This window comes from Chiloscyllium punctatum, chromosome 3 (genome assembly GCF_047496795.1).
Source record: "Chiloscyllium punctatum isolate Juve2018m chromosome 3, sChiPun1.3, whole genome shotgun sequence".
NCBI classification, from domain to species: Eukaryota; Metazoa; Chordata; class Chondrichthyes; order Orectolobiformes; family Hemiscylliidae; genus Chiloscyllium; species Chiloscyllium punctatum.
The window spans coordinates 102,487,905-102,502,359 of record NC_092741.1 but is presented as its reverse complement, the minus strand read 5'-3'; the positions used below and the strand labels follow the sequence as shown (position 1 = coordinate 102,502,359).

Below are 14,455 nucleotides of genomic sequence, written 5' to 3'. Positions count from 1 at the left end.
TGGCCATCTATAAAGATTTTGATGGCCTTTCCAGCAAATTTAAATGCTGAGCTCTTGTTGTAATTATCTCTCCTTTCCTCACAGAAGGAGGAAGCTCCAACTCCAGTTTGACTGCCAATTCGAGCAGCTTTTCCTTGTTCACCTTTTGTAAAACCCCCAAAACATCATCCACTCCCAGAAAACCCCTGGGTGATTGAAAAAGTCATTATCTCACAAACCACTGCTTAAACCAACCAAATTCAACACTTGGAACAAAAGACACTAACACCTACTACTCGCTGCCTTTAAGTCCAACAACCGTAATCCCATTTTTGGAACTATAGAACAAATCTTGCAAAGAGCCCCCAATCTGTTATGGACTAGTCCAGACCTCAAATTATTTCAAGAAGATAGCCCAGAGCCTAACTTTTCTAGTTGTTTTAAGCAGTTGTACAGTGGATTTTCCAGCAGTGATGCAGCTGGCCAAACTGCTTAGTTTTAAACAAAACAGAATGTCTTTGCAAGATTATCAAATGAAACACAAACAAAAGAGAATATAGAATGCCTTAGCTGTTTAAAAACCTAGTCGACTCTTTGGCAACTTAGTGATGCTGTTCCAAATACTTGCAAAATCTCCACAGACACTCCCTTGCCAAAGAAGGTAAAATTGAACACAGGTTCTTACAAGGGAGATGTCAGAGAGAGAGAATCAGTATGGAACTGTTTCTTAGACTAGCGCCTTAAAAAACTGACTGCTTGCTCAAACCAAACAAGAGATAAGCTGAGCTGGGAGAATTAGCCGCTCCCCCTTTCATTGTACAAGTGTTTGTTTAAACATGAAAGCCTTTTGCCTAAGGAAGTATCTATTAGCTATGATCAAATTGGCCTTAAAAACTATCCAAACCAGACACATAGGAATCAATACATTTACAGCACCTCTTTGTAAAAAAAAGACTGAGGACAACCTAACCTTATTAAAGGGGGAACATTGTCACAGTCCATCATCGGGAACATCCTGCCTGTATCTACCCTATTTAGTCCTGTTAGAATTTTTTAAGTCTCTATGAAATCCCCCCTCCTCCACCTGAATGCCAGAGAAAACTATCCTAATCTTGTCAATGTCTCCTCATATGTCAGTCCCACCATCCCCGAAATCAATCTATACTCCCTCGAGAGCAAGAACATCCTTCCTCGGAAAAGAAGACCGCAACTGCAAACAGTATTCTCGGTGTAGCGTCACCAAGGCCCTATATAACTGCAACAACACATCCCTGCTCCTCTACTCAACCTCTCACAATGAAGGCCAACATAGCATTTGCCTTCTTTACCACGTGCTGTTCCTGTATGCTCACCACCAGTGGCTGGTGCACAGTGTCCCACAGCACACTCCCCTCTCCCAATTTACAGCCATTTAGTTAGTAATCTGCCTTCTTGTTTTTGCTTCCAATGTGACTGACCTCACATTTATCCAAATTATACTATATCTGCCATGGATTTGCCCATTCACCCAACCTGTCCAGATCATGCTGAAGGATCTCTGCATTCTCGTCAGAGTTCATCCTCCCATCCAACTAGTTATCATCTGCATACTTTGAGATGTTGTGTTTTGTTCTCTCATCCAAATCATTATATGTTGTAAATTGCTGGGGTACTAGCACTGATCCCTGTGGCACCCCACTAGTTACTGCCTACCAATTTGAAAAGGACCCATAAATTTCTACTTTGTTTCCTTTCTGCCAAAACAGTTTTCTATCCATCTCTATACACTTCTCCCTATCCCAATCACTTCAATCTTGCACAATAATCTCTTATGTGGGACTTTAGACTTTCAGAAAGTGTTTGACAAAATATACCACATCAACTGGCTCCCGCTTGTCAACTCTACAAGTTACATCTTCATAGAATTCCAACAGATTTGTCAAGCACCATTTCCTGAAGGTGTGCAGTAAATGTTTGGCAGACTGATTTCTTGACCTGCCAGATGAGAAGCCGTGGAGCAGTGAAAATGATGTCCGTAGTTCCACAGCTTGATCTGGCTTTCATAGAACACCTGAACAGTGCAACACCTGAACAGGCTCTTTGGCCCTGCATTTCTGCATTAATCAGGGAATACAGCTGAGGAGACTGGGCTTTTATTCACCAGAATTTAGAGTTAGAGGAAGTAATGGATGCAGGTACAGTTAGTATTTTAAAAAACATTGCATAAGTTCATGAAAGGAAAGCTTAGGAGGGATATGGAATGAACACAGGCAGGTGGAACTAGTTTAGTTTGGGTACATGGTCATCATGGACGAGTCGGACCGAAGGGTTTGTTTCCATGTTGTATGACTCTGATTCTCTATGACTCTATATAGAAACAATGTTTTTTTTTGGTGTGGAGTCTGAAGGACAGTCACAGAACAAAAGTTGAACGTTTTAGGACTGAGATAAGGAGAAATTTCTTTACTCGAAATGGTGAATGTTTGGAATTCTCTACTCAGTGAAGATCATAAGGATAACTTACCACGGGGTAAAAAGGAAACCCTTGCAGGAGAAAAAGAAGTTTAAAAATATCCAGTGTTTTCACTGCAATAAAGTACGCAACATGAAATCTGTGGTGGTGGGTTAGAGAAAACACTGGGGAGTCAGATGTAGTAAAACAGGATAGGCCAGCGAATTATGTTGGAGTGGTAACGGAAAGCATAACCACCTGATGAAGGAGCAGCACTGTGAAACCTTGTGTTTCCAAATAAACCTGTTGGACTATAACCTGGTGTTGTATGATTTTTAACTTTGTACAGCCCAGCCCGACATCGGCATCTCCAAATCAGAAGTAACTTTGAGACAGAAATTGACAGATTTCAAGTTAAGGGATGTGGGGCTAGTGTGGGAATATGGCATTTAGTTAGATGATTAAACATGAAAGGGTTCAGGGGTTTGCAGGCTAGGTAGATTAGCTACAATGGGCGTTTGAGTGGGTTGTTGCTCGGAGGATTACAGAACAAAAACATTTTGAGGCAACTTACGTTTTTGGGAAGGATAAAGAATTGATATGGGAAGAACCCACATTAATAACTAAAATGGGCAAGTTTATTTTATTTATATTATTGGCATGTTTCCACATTCTATGGATTCTATGATTCTGTGTTGAATGGTTGAAGGGTTAAATGGCCTATTTCTGTTCCAGTGTTCATAATAAAAGAAAATTACGTTTAAAAAGCCTATGAACAGTTTTCAATACTACAGAAACTGACACATCAGTGCTTCTTCAAAATTTGCAGTACTTTGAAGTGATCTAGAAAAATATAGGTTGACTTTTTAAAATAAACTGTATATTTTGAGTTGATTCTTCCATTAGGGAGATTTTGGGCAAATGAGGAGAGTATAGATTGGTGACTATTGCAGGATTGTATTGCTCACTAGAAGTTCCCAAATGAAGTGTGTTTGTTGTGGATATTTGTTAAAGTATCTATTTGAGATGGCTCGGGGAATCCCGGATGGACTCAACCTGTAGCCTCTCTTGGTTCATCCCGGAGATCATACGCTGGTAGTCAGGAATATAAAACTCTTACAGATGCTTTTGTTTAAATTATTACTTTTATTTACCAATGGCATCGATGTTACATTATAACATAGATACCTACAAACTAGGCTTGAATAAGGTTCTAAAACCTTGAGCAGAGTAGCGGTGCCAGCTCTTAGCCCTAAGAATTCTCTCCAGCTACTCCCCTTATTGCTGCAAACAAGCTTTTAAAATTATAAAAATGCTGCATGTCCTTAATCAGATCAGCAGCAATAAAATGGCAAAAGCTTGCCAAGGAAGAGAAACTCATTGACACGTCTGTGTATTTTTGACTAATTAAGGCACATGCACATCAAAGTGGGAAACCTTGATCCAGCCAGGCCAAATGGTCAATTACTTTGGCTAGTACATCATGACGAGGGACTAGTCTTTCAACCTAAAAGGTCATGAGGTCACCTCACTCAGCTAACATGTCTAGTAAATGGCTATTTCTTTTAAAATCATTTTAGATTCCCAAAATGCAACTTGAATTCATAACATTCCCAGATCTCGAGCTCCAGGGAACACACAAATTCAATCCATGACAAGCCAGTATTCACTCAAATCATACCACAAAGGGTTCATCTTTCCAGCTCCTGTCTTTGTCTGTCTCTCTCTCTCTCTCTCTCTCTCTCTCTCTCTCTCTATCTCTCTCTCTCATCTCTCTGCCTTTCTCTTGCTCTCTTTCTTTCTCGCAAGCTCTTTTCATGACCGCACTCTCTTTTTTCTCTCTCATCTCTCTGTCCCTTGAACCCTTTTGTAATTTACAAAAGGATGTTTTCTTTCTCTCACTCACACATGAACATCTTCCAACTTTCAGCCTTTGTATTTTCCTAGCCTTTAAGCGTAATGAGACATTCACCTCCCAGAACAATCAAGGTGAGGGATCTGAGCTTTATAAATTCAAATCTGTTCAGTGTGGTATACATGAAAATGTGTCAGGATTGTTCTATTAGATGCATATTCCACTCAGCTTACTAAATTACAAATTATTTTGCTATTGAGTATGTATTTTGTTAAGAGTCTTTGATGTAAACCAGCAATTTAGTTATCTGATATACCACTGTGAAATATGTGTGCTTCCAGCATGAGAAGAAAGTACTGCCACACATTCCACAAGTAAACAAATGTTATCACCTTATTTAGACCGATCCATTGACGAGAACAGATATCCCCAATTCTTCTAAACAAACGTGCCTCACTCCCGTGGTCGAATGCTTTCCTGCACCTCCTCAGCAGATGTAAAGCTACTGACATTCTCATATTTAGCAAGGGCTGTTCTCACTGTAATTTGATGCTACTTTGTTATTTTAATTACACAGTTTTATTACTGTTTAGAAATGAATAGGTTATCCAATAAACTTGCCCCTTTGTGGTTGTTCTTAATGTGGGTTCTTCCCACATCGGTTCTTTCTCCTTCCCAAAAATATAGGTTGCCTCTTAAAATGATTTTTGTTACTGGCAAAACCTGGTAATTTCTCGGCTTTTGCATGAAGTATTTATCTAAATTCTATAGCCTTAATTTGTATGTTGTCATTATCTTTAAACCTGTCATCAAAATTGTGATATTAGCTGATCTAAATTTATTATCTTTCTAGCTTTCTATTAGATCACTTCAATGGTTCGTCTTTCTTAAGTCTGTCTTCCTAGCTATCCTTAATTCTTGTGACCAACTATCATCTTGGTGGGCCTACTACACTATACCTTATATTCAAGTAATGGATGATCTCGTGTACAAAATCGCCTCTACTTTTAATCTCTAAAAATCCAAATTGTTTATGCTTGTCACGCATTTGCAGCTACCTCCTGGAAGAGGTGGGATTTGAACTAAGCCTGGCTCAAAGTAGGGACACTACATGAATAGCTCATAATTGAAGTCAGCTGTTAGTCATGCTGTCATGCTAGACATGCTGTCAAGACAACCAACACACTGATGTGTCCTGTATTCCTTTTATGCAACTTTTGGGCAAAATTGGCAGGAACAGTCTCTGAACCGGAAACTTTATAACGGTGAGATGTTGGGAAAGTGTGGGTTTCGACCCTTGAAAATTAAGGCACACATTAAACATTGACCCCAATGTTTTGGCTAAGAATCTAGTCTTAAAAACTCAACGTTAGGCATTGATGTGTTCTGGTTGTCTGTCCTCCATTTCTAGATTGGGGAACCAAGTGTCTTCAGAGAAACACCATTGTCTCTTGTTTTGCTTTCTATCTTCCTGCTAATGTAGTCTGTTATCTGCTTTGCTCTTTCCACTAAATCTGTTCACTGGAGCATAGTTTCCATTTTGTGCTTCTGCAATCCTCTTTCCTGACACATGTTTTTTTAGATTGGTACAATATGATTGATTTCAATTGCTTCCATTTAAATTTATCTCTCCACAACTCATTTTCTGGCACCGTTTTCTAAACTATTCGTATCTGTCTCATTCCAATCACTTTGTTTATGCTGTATCGTCTGAGCGCTTAATAATCTTGTTTTGATCCATTTTTAACATTTTAATTTGTAGAATTTGCAATTAACAGAGATCCCAGGGGCCTTGGTGCTCAACAAAATATTTTCTAGCTTGGAAGGTTAACCCTTCTGACTATACAGTGTTTCTGTTTAATTAATTTTTGTACATGTAACTTCAGTCATTCCCTGCCTTATCCACGACTCAGCATCTTTCCATTATTTACCATAGAACCTTGCTATTCTAAGTATATAGTATACATTGAATGTTCCTCATCTGAAATAGACGTTGTGACTTTTAACAAACATTATTCTTAACCTCACCAGCTTCATGCTATTTTGCCTGTACTTTATAAGTGCAAATGAGCCCTGAAACTATAATTTTATTATTTCATAAGGCATGGTATGGCAAAGGCTCAACTGTGTTATTTCCATCACCAGGTCTTAAACAAGGAAGAACAAGAATTAGCTGCCAGGAGTGAATATAACTTTGACCATCCTGATGCTTTTGATTTTGACCTAATTATACATACATTGAGGAAGCTAAAGAAAGGGAAAAGTGTGAAGGTTCCTGTTTATGACTTCACTACGCACAGTCGAAGAAAGGATTGGGTATGTAAAAGACCTTTTCAATTACTTTTTTTTAAACAAAATTTGAATTGAAATTTTAACACATAGCTAATGATACAATACGTTGGCTAATAAAACAACTTTATTGGAAGAAAACAAATACCTTTCTTCTCTTCAGTTGAATCAGGTTAGATGGAAGCTGCTAAGAAAACCCCTTAAGTTGATGCGTGTAGTGATTGGAACCAGGCTGATCTCATTGACTGAGGTTAATGGACCAGGTTAACAATCCTAATCAGTCAGTCAAGCTTGTCTGAATAATATAATGAGGAGATGAGAATTTCCTCCGTTCAGGCAACTGACTCCAAGCTGGCTAGCCATAACCAGTGTACTGTGCACAAGTAAGTAAATGGTAATTTGGTGAAGGGATACTGGCCTCTGTGCAGTTATTTCAGTGGTGACTAGAGAAAACAGATCGTGCCTGAGGAACATTTGCTTGCTACAGTCATTTCTGAGTTGAGGTAAGCATTTCTGGCATTATGCCTTTGTTTGGGAAGCTTGACGCATTTGATCCTGCTATCAAAGACTGGGCTCACTATGTGGAAAGAATGTGACTTTTTTTTTTCCCCAGGCAAATGACATTGGGGTGGATGAAAAGTAATCCTTTTGACTGCTTGCAGACCCTCTGCATTCTCTGTTATAAGCGGCTTAATTTTCCCACAGGCATCTGGCACTGGAGCTGCTGAAGGAATATTACCTCCATTTCTGAGACACAATTGATTTTATTTGGCTGTTTGAGATTTCTGGGAATCTGTAATGGGATTTTTGACAAGGTTGAGATGACTGGCAGAGTATAAAGTTATAGAGATATACAGCATGGAAACAGATCCTTCAATCCAACTCGTCCATGCCGACCAGACATTCTAAATCTAGTCCTGTTTGTTAGCATTTGGCTCATATCCTTCTAAACTCTTCCTATTAATTATGCCTATCCAGATGCCTTTTAAATGTTGTAGTTGTACCAGCCTTCTCCATTTCCACTAGTAGCTCATTCCATACATGTACCCACCTTCTGCATGATAAAAGTTGTCCTTTAGATACCTTTCTCCTCTCACCCTAAACCTAAGCCCTCTTGTTTTGGACTACCCCACCTCTGGGAAAAAGATCTTGTTTATTTATCCTATCTACGACCCTCCACGATTTCATAAACATCTACAATGTTGTCCCTCTGCCTCTGACACTCCAGGGAAATTAGCCTCTCCCTATAGAGGTGGTAGGGTGGCTCAGTGGTTAGCACTGCTGCTTCGCAGTGCCAGGCAGCAGTTCCAGCCTTGGGTGGGTGACTGACTGCGTGGAGTTTGCACATTCTCCCCGTGTCTGCGTGGGTTTTCTCTGGGTGCTCCAGTTTCCTTCCTCAGTCCAAAGATGTGCAACACCAGGTTATCATCCAGTAAGTTTAATTGGAAGCACTAGCTTTCGGAGCACCGTTCCTTTATCATCTTCCATAACGACCTGATGAAGGAGCGCCTGGTCTAACTCGTCTATGCCAACAAGATATTCCAACCTAATCTTGTCCTGTTTGCCAGCATTTGCCCCATAGCCCTCTAAACCCTTCCTATTCATGTACCCATCCAGATACCTTTTTAATTTTGTAATTGTACCAGCCTCCATCACTTCCTCTGGCAGGTCATTTCACACAGAGGACAGTTTGTATGTGGAAATGTACCCCTCAGGTCCCTTTTAAATCTTCCTCCTTTCACCTTAAAGTTGTGCTCTGTAGTTTTGAGATCCCCTAACCTATGAAAAAGACGTTTTGCTATTCACTGTATCTATGCCCCTTATGATTTTATTTACCTCGAAGGTTGGGAAGAAGTCCCAACCTGTCCTTCTAACTCAAATTCTCCCATCCTAGTCACATCCCTGTTAATCTTTTATTCAACCTTTCCAATTTAATAAAATCCTTCCTATAGCAGGGTGACCAGACTATAGTATTCCATAAGTAGCCTCACCAACATCCTGTACAACTGCAACATGACGTCCCAACTCCTATACTCAGTGGTCCCAGCAATGAAGGCAAATGAGTTAAACACCTTCTTCAAGATGCTGTCAACCTTTTGGTGCAACTTTCAATGTTCAACAACACTCCCCAGGATCCTACCATTAATTGTATAAGTCATGCCCTCCCTTATTTGACTTACGAAAATGCTATACCTCAAGTTCATCTGGATTAAACTCAATCTGCTATTTGGCCCCCTGGCGCAGTTGATCAAGATCCTGTTGTGCTCATTGTAGCTCATTGTAAGTTGGTTATCTATGTCACCAATTTTGGTGTCATCTGCAAACTTACTAACCATGGTTCCTATATTCTCATCTAAATTGTTTATATAAATGACAGACAGTAGTGGAGTTGGCACCAATCCCTGTGGAACACCATTGATACTAGTGACCAGTCCAATAAACAACTGTTCACCACCACCCTCTGTCTCCTAGTGTTGAGCCAATTTTGTATGCAATTTGCAAGGTCTCTTTGGATCTCATTTAATCAAGTTCAGTTCAGTTCAGAGTCAAGTTCAGTTTCTGATCAATGATAACCTCCCAGGATGTTGATATTGGGGGATTCAGTGATGGTAATACTGTTCAGTGTCAAGAAAGGTTGGTTAGATTCTCTCATCAGAGATGGTCATTGCCTGGCATTTGTGTGGCATGAAAGTTACTTACCACTTTATCACTAAGCCTGGATGTTGCTACATTTGGATTAAGACTGCTACTAGCTGAAGCTCACATTGACTTCAAACAGGCACTACACCAGCATTGCCACTAGAAAATGTGGCAAGTGTAGCACAGGAGCACAGAGTCATAGAGATGTACAGCATGGAAACACACCCTTCAGTCTAACTCGTTCACTCGTTGCTGAACATTGTTCAATTATTGGCGAGCATTTTCACATCTGATCTTGGAGGGAGGCAACTGAAGATGTTTGGGCCTAGGTTACTATGCTAAGAAACTCTTGCAGAGATGCTGTGGAGCTGAGATGACTCTCCAACAACCACAACCATCTTCATTTGTGCAGGTGAAAACATTAGAGTAAAAATATTGAGATTGAGAATATTAAGTTCATTGCATAGGAGAACAGATTTAATGTGGATCTTGAGCAATCAAAACTTAGTGTTGTATGGTATGTGGGAGATGAATTTATGGAGAGCAATTGTTGTCAAGTGATAAGGAAGAAATTGGAGCACTTGGGTCTAGATTTGGAAGGATGTGGACCAGGAGCAGACCGGTGGAACTCGTTTAGTTGGGGATTATGTTCAGCATGGACGAGTTGGACTGAAGGGTCTGTGTTCTATGACTCTGACTCTAAATGATAAGATGACAGATTGTATTAATAACTTTGAACTGGAGGGGATAAACACTAGCAGTGACGTAGAATTGAAGGTAGGGGTTCCTGGGCACACACCATTAAACCCCACTCTACACCTGGCACCTTTCCCTGCCATCAGAAGAAGCGCAAAACCTGTGCCCACATCTCCCCCATAAGGCCCCAAAGGATCATTCCAAATCCAGCAGAAATTTACTTGCATATCCTTGAACTTCATTTATTGCATCAATTGCTGTCTATATGGTCTCCTCTAATATCAGAGAGACCAAGCGCAAACTCGCCAAACAATTCAGGGACCATCTCTCATCCATACACACAAATCAACCCCACTTTCCTGTAGCCATCCATTTCAACTTTTCCCCCACACCCCTCCCCAATTCCCCCATGACATGTCTCACAGCCTCAATGTGAAATTCATCAGTGTCCAAATCTCCTCTTCCCCCATCTGATCCCAGATCAACCCACATGACTTGGCTCCACCCTCTTGACCTGACCTATCTGTCCATCTTCCTTCCCATCTATACATTCCACTCTTCCTACTGACCTTCACAGTCACATCCTACCTTCGCTCACTATTGCCATCCTAACTACCTTTCCCCCGGCCCCACCAACCCCTTTCCCTATTTATTTCTCAGCCCCTTTTCCCTTCCACAGTCCTGATGAAGGTTTAAGCCTGAAACATTGACTCTCTTGCTCCTCATATGCTGCCTCACCTGCTGTGATTTTTCCTGCTCCACAGTTTATCATTCGTGGTAGTGAACAGAATGGCTTCAGATTCTGGTCTAAGTCAAACTGGATAATTTAGATTTTGTACAGTTCAGTGCAACTGAACAAAATAGCACGACAGCTGCTGGTAAGAGAAAAGTTTATGAACTAAAAATGCCTGCTTCAGTCTTGATCTCTAGTTGGGCTCCTGCATAATTCCTATGAGACAACTGAAAGGTATCTGATTAAGGGATACAGTAGAGGATGGAGCTAAGTGGTATTGGAATAACTTGCAACCCAATATAAGTGCAAACTATGGTCAAGCAAAGTTGTGTCATCACACCAACACTCTTCTGTATGTTCTCTTTGCAATACTCCACTCAACTCCATGAAGCTTCCCCCAGGAATGGAGCTAATCTATAGGTTAAACAGGAAACTGTTCAATGTAAGTCACCACCCAGTCCAGAACTAAGACCATCTCTGTCACTGAGCTGTAGAATGCAGATAATGTTTGTGTAACCACCATCACTGCATTCAAGGAGGCATAACAGAGGATGGGCCTTAGGCTCAACATCACAAAGACAAAAGTCCTCTCATCCTGCTCCCAACTGGAAAATACTGGCTTCTGACTATCAAGATCTATAGTAAGCCACCAGACAACATGGATTTATTCTTGTGTTGTGGAAGGTTCCATGGCGCCATAGTAGCTTTTGAAGAAACTGGTGTTTGACAGGATAGGTGTGAGCCCTGACACTGAGCTCAGGTTCTACAACACAGCAGTGCTAACTCATGGACATATGCAATGTACAGTAGATGCGTCAAATCCCTCGTGAAATTCACCAATGATACCTTTGTAAAATCCTGCAAATCTACTGGTAGGATAGCTGTTTAATATCAGTGTCTTCTCTCAGGCCAACATTCTTGCCATCAAGTTAATGGTTACAGTCAGCTTAACATGGGACTCCCAAATCAAGCTCTCTACTCTGAATTCAATCATGGAAAGAGGTTACTATGAGTGGATAAGAAATGCTTCAAGGCCATCATTAAAATTTCACTAAAAATATGCAATATTCCCACTGATCTGTGGAAATCTCTTCCCAAGACTGAAACAAAGCCCAAGTATCTGACCCACCCACCTGATCAAACACCAACTGTGCACCTGTGGCAGGGTGTATGGATCTAGCATTGGACTCTACCTCAGGACCCATAAATCCAGACAGACAACAAGTCATCATTGGTCCCTAAGGACCTCCTAAGAATACAAAGGAGAAATCACAAGCATATTTTATTTGATCTTGCAGGTAAAGAATGGCCACTTATGAAGGGTAACTCTCAACTGTTCCAATTCATCTAAGGGTGAAGTTCAATATTTTTTTCTCACTACTGTACTTGTATTTTTAAAACAAGTGCCCTGGCTTCCAAAATAAAGCATACTTTAAATCTTAAAATTTCCCATAAGTTTCAAATGTACAGAAATCAATACTGGTACTTCCATTTGAATTTGGGATAAAAGCTCAATGTGTGAAATATTGGACTCACAGGAGGCTGAAAAAACACAGCAAGCCAGGCAGCCTCAGGAAGAAGTGTTATACCCGAACTGTTATCCTCTTCACCTCCTGATGCTGCCTGGCTTGCTGTGTTCTTCCAACCTCTTACTTGTCTACCTTGGATTCCAGCATCTACAGTTTTTTTTGTCTCTAAATCTTGGACCATAGCTCCCAAATTTGTGTTTGTCTCAATTAAAGCAGTGAATTTAACTCCACTCTAATATAAATTATAAATTGCAAAATAAGTAACTATTAACTGCAGTGCATAGTAAAAGGACTATTTACTTCCTACTTTGCATGTTGAGCATTAGGAGAAAGTGAGGACTGCAGATGCTGGAGACCAGAGTTGAAAAGTGTGGTGCTGGAAAAGCACAGCAGGCCAGACAGCGTCCGAGGAGCAGGAGAATTGACGTTTCGGGCATAAGCCCTTCTTCAGGAATTCCTGAAGGAGGGCTTATGCCCGTAACGTCGATTCTCCTGCTCCTTGGATGCTGCCTGGCATGTTGAGCATTGTATTGAGGAATCATGTCTCAGCAGAAATATCCCATTTTGATAACATTGGCACAGTGTGGATGGCACGGTGGCACAGCAGTTAGCACTGCTGCCTCACACCGCAGAGACCCGGGTTCAATACCTGCCTCAGGCGACGCTCTGTGTGGAGTTTGCACATTCTCCACATGTCTGCGTGGGTTTCCAAAAATGTGCAGGTTAGGTGAATTGGCCGTGTTAAATTGCCTGTAGTGTTGGGTGAAAGGGTAAATGTAGGGGAATGGGTCTGGGTGGGTTGTGCTTCAGCGGGTCGGTGTGGACTTGTTGGGCTGAAGGGCCTGTTTCCACACTGTAAGTAAGTAATCTAATCTAATCTAATCTAATTTCAAATAAATGTTTATGTTTAAAATGTATTGCACATCTGTGATGAGCAGTAACCTAACCTGGAAAAAGGGAAGTACCCGATATGCAAGTAGGTAAAAACAATGACTGCAGATGCTGGAAACCAGATTCTGGATTAGTGGTGCTGGAAGAGCACAGCAGTTCAGGCAGCATCCAAGTAGCTTCGAAATCGACGTTTCGGGCAAAAGCCCTTCATCAGGAATTCCAGCACCACTAATCCAGACCTATATGCAAGTTCAGAGTGACATAGCACCGTTTCAAGATGATAGTTACAGAAGTACCTTTTGTAGTCAGGAAGACTATAGTATCGATTGCTTTTGAAAATATATTCAGCCTATTGAGTGTGAATTATACTGTCCACATTTAATTAGATGCTCTTGCTCCCACATGCTGTCTTTCACTCCAGAGCGTTCTCGCTCTCTATCATGGTGTCGTGCACTGGCACTTGTGTGTTCTTGCTCCCGCGCTCTCTCTTGCACTTCTGTTACGAAGCTGTGTAGAATAATTGTGAATTGAAAAACAGTGTGTGGTCCCTTTAAGAGATAAAAGTGCTTTTTTTTAAGTTTAGTGTCAAATAGAAAAGGAGTTTGTGGGGAATAGTACAGACAGTTCTAAATGGAAACATGTAACATTTGGTTTTGTTAATGAATATCTTCGGCTTGTTTTATGACAAGTTTGATTTAAATTAATTGGCCAAAGTCAAACACACAAAATTCAAAACCAATTGAATTTAAAAACTGATGATATTGACTGCCTGAAGCCATTCATATTATGAGAATTTGCTGCATCGGAAGATGCTTTCTGAACAGAGAGCAAACCCGCCATCTGAGAAAGAAATACCAGGCTTTCACAAGAAATTGCCATAATCTCTAACAATATCTATCAAAAAGGCACATGCAGTGAATATTTTTGATACCTGAAAATGATGGAGAAGCCATTTCAGACAGAGGAAGATGATGGGAAAAGACGCAGAAAGTTCAGGAGGATCCATTCTGTGTGAACCTTGAGACTAAGTTTTGATTCATTGTTCTTATTAATTGTATTTACGTAAGTTTTATGAAACAGCATATGTATTGGAATTTAGTTCAGTCAGGGAATAGGTAGCAATGGAAGAGATTTGTTGCTTATGTTAATAATTCTGTTAATTTGTTCACTGTTGGAGTTAGATAAATAAATTGTCACTTGTTTATTACCGAGTGGGTGAAAGAATTCCTTTTTATTTAACCTCATTCATAACAGTTTGGGGGTAAGAGGTAACTTATACCACTTTTCATGCTTTTTTTTTAAAATCAGATTACAAGGTGAGGCAATCTATTCTGGGTGTTTTGGTTTTAATTATCAGAGTGTTTATTTCTGCTTTGTAACACTTTTCTCATTCCTGTGCATTCTTTCTCACT

The 14,455-nt window shown here is 40.4% G+C and overlaps 1 protein-coding gene across 3 annotated transcripts in view; it reads left to right on the top strand.

The window, feature by feature from the left end:
• The window catches only part of LOC140463549 (uridine-cytidine kinase-like 1), a 184,918-nt gene that overhangs the window by 50,045 nt on the left and 120,418 nt on the right, over positions 1–14,455 (top strand). For all 3 annotated transcript variants that reach the window (XM_072557694.1, XM_072557703.1, XM_072557712.1), the window contains exon 4: positions 6,411–6,581. In XM_072557694.1, coding sequence (XP_072413795.1) covers positions 6,411–6,581 — 171 coding nt within the window. The remainder of the gene's footprint in view (positions 1–6,410; positions 6,582–14,455) is intronic.